Here is an 11,577-nt window from a genome sequence, read left to right on the forward strand (position 1 = left end):
AACTATTAGGTGTAATTATATATTTTTTAATGAAGAAAGGAAAGCTAAGACAGGAAAGAAAACTGAGTCCATAATGTAAGCGGCAGAAAGTAGATAATCCAATCCTGATAACCAAGTTTCTGTGCTTAAATACTGGATTATAGCGCACTGGGTAGAAGAACGTGATGCAGAGTACAGCCCCAGTTGGGATGCAAAACTAAAAATAGTTCCTTTGTTTCACAGAGTCTAGTCTACAGTAGATCCCTTAGAATTAAATAGATTCCATTTAATATTTGACTCTACCTGTCGCTCGGGGATGGGTAATAGTAAAGAAGGGCTTGGATGACTGAGGAGAGGGTCTACTCTGCCCCTGGCTAGGTGGTCTGGTGACATCAGAGCTGAATTCTAAACTTCACAGTTCTACATTTCAAGATAATATTCCACAGGACCTCAGTGGTCATATTTTCAGGTCAACATGAATGTGCCCAGTTGCTACATACGTAATAATGGAAGATACCATCTGAAAATGTGCTTGAGCCCAGAATTAACTGAGCAATGAGAGACTTCTGCTGATCATTCGCAGGCTTTCCCCCTCTACAGTGCTCGGTTCTTGTGCAGGCACAAAGTCGCAAGAGCCTTCAAGATACAGAAGGGATTACAAGTTTGGCTAACATAAAGGTTTTGTGGGGATGAGCCAGGAAGAGTTTCATCAATAACCCAAGAGTCCCCAGCATTACAGGCAGTGACTTCATGAACTATGGAGAATTATTTCCCATGTTCAGTCAGCAACCACTTATGAATCATCCGGTCCAGCAAAACTGAAACAACACTCACGCTCTGTTCTTCAGCCTCACAGCGTGAAGCCCACCCGGTATTCTCATAGCCCACCCCACAGCATCCTCGTAGGACACCACAGAAACAAGGAGGGATCCTATTTAGATTGAACATTATTTGAGAGTAACCATGGCAATATCCAACCACTTTCCCAGCCTATTAAGCACCACAGCATCCTGCTGACATCTGTCTAGAGAGACCATAACATATCTTTCCCACTAGCAAGGCAGCCACAGAGATTTTTGTAATAGTGACAAATCTGTACTTAAGTGTTTATAACATCTGCTCAAATCTCTTCACTTACCATCAGGACCTGGTTATAGGAGACTTAGCTCAAGTTGTGGATCAGTTTTGGCTCTGTGAGCAGGAGATTAGCAGGCCCTAGCTTCACTTACATCCTGTGGCATTTTCAAGAAGCAAATGTGACTCACCACTCTGAGCTACACCCTGGACATGAGCATCCCTCTCCACAGAGCAAGCTCAATAAGGAAAACTATCACTGACAGGAACCCTGAGGAAGAAAACCAGTTTTCTTAGTAGGTCCCTTACCGATCCTCTTAGTAGGTTCCTTACAAAGGATGCTCCAGAGGCCCAGAAGAAGGATGAAGAATTCCCTAAAGGACCGGGGAGTGACAAGCATGGCAGGCAGTGTTTTCATTCCCAGCCAATGTCAGGTAAGAGGAAACTCTTCAAGTAGAAGGCTTCCTCTTCCTCCCTGGAGATCTTCAGAGCTGGGTCATATTATTCACCCTAGCAGAATCTTAGGGGAAAAATTAATTAATTAAAATAAAATAAAATCAGGAGACCTGGTGGGAGAGGACAGTATGAGCAGCCTGAAGGATTTGTGAAAGCGAGAGGCCCGCTGTGGCTTTGTTTCTGATCCAATCTGCTGTTCTCTTTCAAGCCCTCTGATGTGCAGAGCAGCTGGCTCCTTGCTTCCGCTCTGCCACCGTTCTTGCATAACCTTGAGGTTTTTCTCAAAGTGAACAATTAAACTTAAAAAAAAAAATCTAAATTGTTACAGTCTTTAGGTTTAGATTTTGATCAAATCAGGGTCAAGGAATTTATACTAAAAGTACCTGTGGTGAGCATACATTTTCCATTTTCGTAGATTATGATTATTATTCTTCATCAGTGTAACGTATCTTACAACCCTCCCCCCATGGTCCCACCATGGCACAGTAAGATGAGAACATTTTTTGTCATGAAACCAATGAAGGCTTAGCTGACGTGATGGAGAAAATGACTGACAGGGTACATTTCATCCACAGAGGAGGGGAGGGCCTCCTCCTTCAGACTGTAGATGCCTATCAGCAGAACAGGCTCACCGTTAGTACTGGCTATGTGTTCTTCCTAAATATTAAAGTTCTAAGCAAAATGAGATCTTGAATACCAATTAAAGGAAACTTTCATTTTCCATATGTTTTATGTGGTTGTTGTCTAGATAAAGCAGTAAAGTAAGAAATGGGAAAAGTTCAGAATTGGATAGCTCAGGGTTGTGAGGGGCTGCGGCTCGCAGCTCACATTTAATCACTAGCTTATCACAACAGGAACTCGGTAACTCCTGATGAAGGGTTGGCACCTGTGCATTTTTACTCATTGCATGAAATTGAGAGTTTTTTTGTCCCTCAGAGGCTGATGATACGTCCATCAGTATCCTTCCAAGGCCAAACTCCAGTTAGTGTATGTTGTGTTTTATTAAAAAAAAAAAAGGAAAAGAAACCAGAGATGTGTTTGGTGGATGCACGGTATGGAAGGGGTGCCTCTGGGGGACCCATGCTGAGGCATCCCTTCCCCCTGAAGTACCAGCCACACTACTGCAGTATAGTATAGAATAGAGTTTATTTAGGGCATGGGGAGGGGAGTTGGGGGAGTAGAGACAGAGAAAGGCAGAGAGAGGGAGAAGGGGGAGGAGGAGGAGGAAAGGGAGGAGGAGAGGGAAAGGGAAGGGGAGGGAAAGGGAAAAGTTGAGGGAGGGGGAGAGGGAAAGGGAGGGGGAAGGGAGAGGGAGAGGAATAGGGGCCCACCAAGAACACATGGAGAGAGAGGGGGGAGGGGAATGGGGAGAGAAGAGACAGAGAAGGAAGAGGAGAGTGAGGAGGGAGCAAACATCCTCTTTTATAGGGAATCAGGCACACCTTGCTGTTGCCAGGTAACAGGGGCGGAGCCTAGAGGGAATGCCAACTGTGTAGTTATTCCTTCAAACAGATAAGCCATAGTGGCTGGAATACCAACATGAATAAACACTGCTCCTGAATTTAAGGAACTCAGCCAACCAGTGCAAATAGCAACGTACCCCTGGCACGCCAGGTGATACAGTCAGTCTGCTGAGCTTCTAGAATCTGCACTGCTGACCAAGGAGGCACCCTGCTCATGGTTCATTGTATACAACTCATTCCCCTTCCCTGATCAGTATGGTATGCAAAAGTCCTGTTGGCAGTTGAAGCAAGGCTCAATGTACCTCTAAAATGGCCTGAGGGGTTTCGAAGAAAAACCTTGAATCACCCTTCCTAAAGCTTGAGATACCATCCGAACCACAAGTAAACTCTGTCAGCTTCAGACCTTCACAGTTCTCTGGTGGTTGTTTTCCTCTCCCCTCCTCCCTCCTCCTCTTCCTCCTCCTTCACTCCTCTCCCCGTTCTTCTTTCTCCTCCTCTTCCTTCTTCTTTTGGTGCGTGTGGGTGTATGTAAATGTGTATGTCGGTAGATGAACATGCTGTGTGCCTTCTGCTGGGGCCAGACGTCTTTCTCAATGATTCTGCCCCTTATGTTTTTTACACAGTGTCTTTCACTGAACCAGAAGCTCATCCATTTGACAAGAGAAACTGGTCATGAGCTCCAGGAATCACTATCTGTCCTTCACCCCCAGCAGTGGAATTACAAATAGGTGCTACCATACCTGGCCTTTTATGTTCTGCAAGGGATCTAAACTCAGGCCCTCAGGCTCGCACAGGAAGGGTTTTACTGACCTTGACCAAGCCATCTTCCCAGTCTCATGATTTTCTTTTCATATAAAGGAATCCATACTAAGTAGATAACATTTGGAACAATCTTATAAAACATTTAATGAATTGTAAGTGATGTCCATGCTGGTATTTTACCAGTCTATGTGACTATTTATCCCCCCAAGTGCTGGGAGCGCCATTGGCCAAGACTTTGACCCAGATTCTTACTCTTGACTTTATTCTGGTAAAGAAGTGAAAGAAGTCGGATTCAAAAATGCATTGCTCAGTGGTAAATCTGTCTTGCTTTTGTGTTTATAACTTATTCAGTAGCTAGGTGTTTTTCTTTTTTAAATCTCCAACCATCCCATTATAGTCATTTACTGCTTGATCTAAAACTTGTACTTTCCATGTCAATGTGCAAATTTAATGAGTTTACTGCACTCTTAGAAATGCTTTCTTTGTATGCTAGGGACAGTTTTAAAAACACATGTCCATTGCCAGTTTTGTGTTGAATGACAAAAAGTAAAATAGAATTTGGAAAAAATGCAAATTACCTTTACAAAAAACCCAAGAGTTACTTGCATAGCAAATTATTTCACTCACTTGCTGACTCTGTCACTTTCTTGAATCATAAAGCAACTTTATTTCCTGTAATATTTTCTTCAGGTGATCAGAAGAGCAGCAGTCACAAACTTAGATACAACAATGTTAGACATAATCAAACACTCCTTAGTCCTGAATTTTTAATCCCTTGAGTACCAAATAATATTCCGTAGCTTCTTCCAGAAGTACCAATTCACATCTAAACCCACTGCTATGCTAATGCATGTGCTTTCCTCACTAATGTTACTGCTAGCCCTGTCACCTATACAACCAGCCAGAATACATGCTACAAAATGACTAAGAATCCTAGATCCTGCCCTCAGCCTACTGAATTCAGATTCCACAGAGATATGGCCAGAGGGTCCTATTTTGAAAAATATGCAAACACAGTTCTGATGAATTGGATTAAAAGGATAACTAGAAACTGATTGACTGGTAGAAGTGGTGAACCTTTGAGATGTGGCATCACATATATGATACTCGCTGGTTCTTATGGTTTTTTTTTAAACCCAAAGTAGACCCAGATATGCCCCTCACATTGCTCTCTACAGAGGTTTACTGCTAGCCTTGGGAGTAGCGGTTGACACAAGCCCCAGAGGTTAACTCCCTCGGCATGTTCTCCATTGAGAACCACCCTATCCTAAGGCCCTGCTGTTCCCGATATGCTGCCTGCAACAGTGGACCAAGGAAAGTTGTAAAGCATTTGCTCTTTTCACCCAACGTGGGATGCTGCTGGGAAGTTGTTGATCTGGAATCAAGAATGGGCCAAGGGTGTCAGGCCTGCAGCACACTTTCATTTCTCCCTGTCCCCAGTCCTGCTTCCCCTCTCTCTTTGCACAGGTATGGATCCCTATTCATCTTAATACCTGCTCTCTTACAACCTATGCATGTGTGTAAAGTGTATTTGTTATATGCTTTCCTTTTTTTTAATCAAATATCATCGAACATTGATTTTAAGAAAAACCAACTTTTTCATTGAAAATAGATCCTTTCCTCATACCATGCATCCCAACTATAGTTTCTCCTCCCTCATCTTCCAGTTCCTTCCTCCACCTCTCCTCTCCCCAGATTCACTCCCCCTCTGTTTCCTCTTCAGAAAAGAACAGGCCTCCCAAAGCTATCAGCCCAACATGGCATAACAAGATACCGTAAGACAGGGCAAAGGCCCTCATATCAAGGTGAACAACAGGAGGGAAAGAGCCCCAATAGCAGGCAAAGGAAACATTCCTGTTTCTATTGTTAAGAGTCCCGCAAAAACACTAAGCAGAGGATTTGGTTCAGATCCATACAGGCACCTTGCTTGCTGCTTCAGTCTCTGCGAGCCCTGCTTAACTGATTCAAAGGTCTACTTTGCTCTGATGTCCTCCATCCTCTCTAACGCCTATACATTTTCTTCCTACTCTGGCAAGAGATTCACCGATCTCCAAGGGGAGGGACTAATTTAGACTCTATCCTAATGTCTAGCTGTGGGTCTCTGCACCCACTACTGTCTGCTGCCGAAGGAAGCCTCTCTGATGTCTGATGACAGATTACCCATCTATGTACTGGACAGAGTATCCATCTATGAGTATAGCAGAGTATCGTTAGGAATCCTTTCATTGATTCTTTGTTGTTGTTGTTCTTGTTTTGTTTTTTGGTTTGTTTGTTTGTTTTTGCCAGTTCTATTTGGTTTTACCTTTGGTCTCTGGGCTCTCCAGTCCCTGGCTCTTGGATATCCAGGCAGTGTAAGACAAGGACTCCCTCTCATGGATCATGGCATGGGCTTCAAGTTAAACTGAACATTGGTTGGCCATTCCCATAAGTTCTATGCAGGACAGATTGTAGGTTGAAATTTTTGTGACTGAGTTGATTGATGTCCAAGTTTCTCTTTCTGTAACCTGTAGAGTACCTCTCCATACAAAGAGACTAGAACATAGAAATGAAAGGTCCATACAGGTACCAAATTGACCCTTTTATGTTTCTTCCTGTTTAATGAGTCCCGTAGAAGCTGTCCTCAGCAATGCTGCTTCTGTCAGTATTCAGGGAGCAACCTTTTATCTAACATCAGCCTAGGTTGTTTAGGGATCTCCATAGGTTCCTCTCAGCCAACATCTCAACTGAGTGCATCCCAGTGCCACTACTAGAAGCCTTGCCTTGCTACGAAAGATGACCATTTCAGATTTGGTATCCTCCATTTTTACTAGGCGTCCTCAATAAGGTAACTGTCATATTCTAAAAAGTTTCCACTGCACTATGTTTCCACCCCTCCCCCAAGAACTCCCCAATTCCAGCTGTCTCTCCTCATATTCTCTCCCTCCACCACACACACACACACACACACACACACACACACCTCATCGTTGTAAATCTTTATTTTATTGCTCCCCTTGAGAAACCAACATTAGGACTGATTTGCATACTTCTTCATCTCTTATGGATATACACATACTTTGACATGGCTTAACTTTAAGATCTCAGTAAAATACTAGGGTCTGAAGCTATGAAATTATTCTGTGAAGAAAACCTTGCAAAAGGAAGTTTTCACAGGACTGGTTTAAATATATTAAAGATTATACTTTTTTTGTTTGCAAAAATCCTTTTCAGTCAGTTTTGTAAACTTGTGTACCATACTTCACATTTCATAATCAGAGTTCTAGATTCAGCTACAACGTCACTTACTTTCTAAGGTAAAAGCATGTCTTACTGTTGGCATAAAATAAACTGAAGCCTGGATTGGTGGTAAAGACCTGTAATCCCAGGACTTGAGGTACTGAGGCAAGAGAATCTAAATTCAAGGGCTGCCTGGGCTGTCTCAGAAATAGGAGGAAGAGATGGAGGAGGAGGAAGAAGGAATAGGAGGAGGAAGAAGAGAGAAAGAAGAGGAAGAGGAAGGAGGAAGGAGGAAGGAGGAGGAGGAAGAAGAAAGAAGAGGGGTAGGGGAAGAGGAGGAGGTAGAGAAGAAAGAGGAGAAGGAGCGGGAGGAGGAGGGGGAGGAGGAGGAGGAGGAGGAGAAAAAGAAGAAATAGGGAGAAAATGTATCAATGATAAGGACGGTAATTGAGCAGGGGGTTTAAGTCTCTGGACCCTGACAACTCATCACAGCCTTTGTGCTAAGCACAACAAAGATGCTTTCATTGTGTTGTGCCGAGCACAACAAAGGTGACTTGACAAGGCTGTTTGCATGGTGGTCTTGCATCCCTATACTCACACTACTTCCTACTTTTCTTTGCCTCAAATTACCTTGCCCTGTGATTGGATAGTCTTGCTACTTCCCATTTCTTCCTCACAGAAATTTCCCTACCATGGAACCCTTGCATGCGTGACCCTGTCTTAGCATCTCTCAGTGCAGTGATATTGAGCTATTGTGCTAATATCCAGCATACAATATTTCATTCAATGTTCCTTCACTCTTTGTTCAACAGGTAACATTTTTCACAACAGGCATCTGTGTTTTAGGAGGTAGGAAGGTATTAAAGTTAGTTAAAAGCTATTAAATCAATTATTTAGGATAAACCAAATATTAGCCAATAAGTAAAACACACATTAAAACCAAATGTGCAGAGTTCATAATCTTTTTTAACTTTTTAAAAATAAGGTATCCAAGGGCATAGTGGGAATTAAACAAAATAAAGTGAAAATTTGCATTTCAGAAACACACTATCACATTTGTCTTGGCATGGGACTATCTATTTTTATTTTATTTTATTTTATTTTTATGCAGGGCCTCATATAGACCAGGCTGTCCCCAAACTCACTATGCTGCCAAGGATGACCTTGGATTTCTGATTCTCTCTGCTTCTGCTTCCAGAGTGCCAGAGTTGCAAGCATGGACCACCATGCCATATTTATAGGAATCAAACCCAGAGTTTCTGGAATGCTCTGGGAGCACTCTACCAATGGAGCCACATCTCCAACCACCACAGAGCTTAACACTAAGACAAGGAACGTGCAAATGACGGTAATTCAGTGCAAAATGAAATGCTTTTTGGTTGGTTGGTTCGTTGATGTGTTTTGATTTTGTAGTTGGGTGATGGCTTGTTTGTTTCTTTTTGTAGAACACAGGAAGATCGAGGAGCTTGATCATTCTCTCAGAAAGAGTATGGTGGTAGTGGTGATAAGTATACACTAATGTATACTAGAGCCCCTTGTGAGATCACGTGAAACCCAGAGCAGTGGAGCAGCTTCCTGGAAGCTGAAAGCAGGTCATTCTAGTTGCTCAACAAAGAGGATAATCACAATGAGGCTCCAAAGAAAGGGCCCAAGGACGCCAAGGAAGCAGGGACTGCACTAGGCCTCAGAGCAGCAACGGCTGCCATCAGGTGACTAGTTCAGATATGGCTCTGCTTATTTTAACACTTGGCAGAGTCCCAGCAGTGTTCCCTGGTTGAGCTTCAGCTCTGTTTAATCCCTTTGCTGTTATTTATGATCAGTGCCAACAAACACCAATAACCATCAACCATCTACCTATGTCACCAGCACAAATGCAATTTGCAAGGAGACTCAGAAAGCCTGGGTCTGGGTAGCATTCTCCTCCCCTCCTGGCAGATTTTACCTGCCCAGCTGCCTTGTCAGATGGCTCTCCTGCCCTTGTCATAGGCCTTTCTAAATGAAAACATGCTCTCTACTGGTACGGATGTGAATTGCTGGACATATTATGATCTTAACATTTATTTCTCTTTGTAAGACATTAAATTTTTCTAATGTTTGACATAAGCATTTTCTTCTACTGTATTTTAGGTGACTTCCCCTAAATAGAATCAATAGGTTGAAGATAAGAATCTTTTTTTTTCTTTTTTTCGGAGCTAGGACTGAACCCAGGGCTCTACCACTGAGCTAAATCCCCAACCGAAGATAAGAATCTTAAAAAAGATTATTGATACCCATTATGGTTTGCTTTTGCTGGAAAGCATTTTAATAGTAAGTTTGATATATAGGAGTTTTCTTTAAAGTAGATATATCTAAATTATAAAAACCCTTCTCTGGATGATCTGTAGTGAAGTCATATATATACATATATGTATGAGAGAGAGAGAGAATTTAGAGATGCAAATAACTTAAAGACCTGTGAAAACCACGATGGAGGTTTTTCAAGAACATTAAAAATAATAGAATTATCACAGCTATGGCTACGGGTATCTACCCCTAGGATTCTCTATCAAAGAGTTAATTGTATATTCTTGTTTATTGTAGTTGTATTCACAATGATAAGGAAATAAAATAGGTCTGCGTGTCTTCAAGTGATGAATAGATAGAGACAATACATATGTAATGGACCTTTTGTTAGCCATAAAGAATTGAATTTTCAAGAAAATGGATGGCTCTGGAAATTATTATATTAAGTGGGGCTACCAAAGACAAGTAGTACATGCCCTCACTTACATGTGGATCTTAGCTATTTATTTTTAATGTATGCATGTATATGTGGTATGATTGTGGGACACTGAATTGGAAGTGCTGGGGAATAAGAAGTGTGTAACAGGTCACACATACATGAGTGTAACAGCACACATGTGAGACGAAAGCAGAAAGGGAGCAGCTGGGGACAGAAGACCAAGAGAAAGAGGCCAGGAGGAAGAGCAACAAAACCAAACTATGTGTGAAAGCGAAAAAACAAACTATATATTTTACGCCAATTACTAGGTGAAAAATCAAAGAACATTGAGGTTAGGTTACCTTGAACTCCTCACGTAGGTCCAATGATCTTGTAAGGGTCTTTATAAGAAGGGCATAGATTCCTACACAGGAATCTGCTGGAGACACGGGTACTGTGGCAGCAGCAGCCATCTATCTAGGGCCACCAACACCCTCTCGAAATTGAAAGAGAAGAACATGAGTTTCCATGGAATATCCAGGGAATCAACTCTGGCATTTAATGCTATTTTTGTAAGATTCACTTGTTTTCTGATCTCTAGTTATCAGACTATATTTATGTCTTGAGAAACTAAATTTGTAGGTATTTGTTGCCATAACAACAAGTGTCACACAGTGAGTAGTTATTTTTATACTCCATGACCCGAATCACCAGGAAATGCCCAATTCTCAGTAAATGTTCCATGAGAAAATTTGTAGCCATACAAACCTTTTGTGGGATTTCATTTAATGTGTGTGTGGTGTATAATTTTAGGTAAATATAAAAATATTATTCTTGAGACTTTATTAAAGAACTTAGGTGTTACTTGTCCCTTCCCCATCTTGCTATTTATCTTCCACCCTCCCCCTTGGCTGGAGCCCTCTGTTACTCTGTTTCCTACTTCATATAATCTGTATCCTGTATCCCCCTCCAACTCACCCCACCACACACCTATGATCCCTCTACACTTTCTTGGTTTTACTCCACGTAGGAAAGAGTATTAGGAGTTGGGAACCACAGATGAGAGAAAACATATTGAGTTTGCCTTCTGGGACAATTTAGTATTTTCTAGGTCAATCCACTTACTTGCATGATTTCAGTTTTCTTTACTGCTCAATACTACTCCACAGAGTATACGTGCCACATCCTTCTCATCCATTCATCAGTTTAACGATCTTTAGATTGTTTCCATTCCTAGCTATTTTGAGTAGGCCAGCGATGAGCAGTGCTGAGCAATCATCAGTGGAATAGGATGCCACTTGGACAGACAATGTTCCCCACAAGAACTATAGAGGAACAAAAGTCCTGTACTAGATAAGAAAAGCATCCCTTAGAATGGTTGTCAGGGTAGTCAAGTGTCTTGCAAGGCAATTTATTATAGATGCAGCCCTGCTGCCTCTCAGAAATTGAGAGCAGCTCCCTATTGCTGTAGACACAATACACCTAGGACTTGGGTGACTACATCTGGATCTGACTTAATCTCTAACACACACACACACACACACACACACACACACACACACCTTTATTGCTATCTTCCTTACATGATTGTAGAAACTACTATGCAAGTAGCTTAGGGAAGGAAGCAATTAAATAATCTCAACCCAGCTGCTCTGAATCACAATAATTACCATCACAGCAAGATATGCATAAAGGTGAAAGAAATGCAACCATATATCAGTGGTAACCAACAACTGCCAAATTTGGAGCAGTTAAGGTCCACTCAACGGGAGGGAAACCATGCCGAGTACTAGAAACCTAGATAGCTTTTGGGGGGCTGTTAAGGTTATGGGCCTTAGAAAAGAATCGACCATCTTCACTTTGCTGGACTACCATAATTCCTTGCTACATTCTAAAACTCATCGTCACACCTACAGAGAAGTGAAG

The 11,577-nt window shown here is 42.0% G+C and overlaps 1 protein-coding gene across 4 annotated transcripts in view; it reads right to left on the reverse strand.

Moving 5' to 3' along the window:
- Window positions 1–7,782, reverse strand: part of Btla (B and T lymphocyte associated) — a 29,598-nt gene extending 21,816 nt beyond the window's left edge. For 2 of the 4 annotated variants that reach the window (XM_063270686.1, XM_063270685.1), the window contains exon 1: window positions 1,363–7,774. In XM_063270686.1, the coding sequence (XP_063126756.1) occupies window positions 1,363–1,471 (109 nt within the window). In that variant the 5' untranslated portion in view covers window positions 1,472–7,774. Of the gene's footprint in view, window positions 1–1,362 lie in introns of all 4 variants that reach the window. The other 2 variants (XM_006248341.5, NM_213630.2) reach the window with 2 other exon arrangements.
- Between the last annotated feature and the right edge of the window lie 3,795 nt (window positions 7,783–11,577).

Source organism: Rattus norvegicus, chromosome 11 (genome assembly GCF_036323735.1).
Source record: "Rattus norvegicus strain BN/NHsdMcwi chromosome 11, GRCr8, whole genome shotgun sequence".
Classification (NCBI taxonomy): Eukaryota; Metazoa; Chordata; class Mammalia; order Rodentia; family Muridae; genus Rattus; species Rattus norvegicus.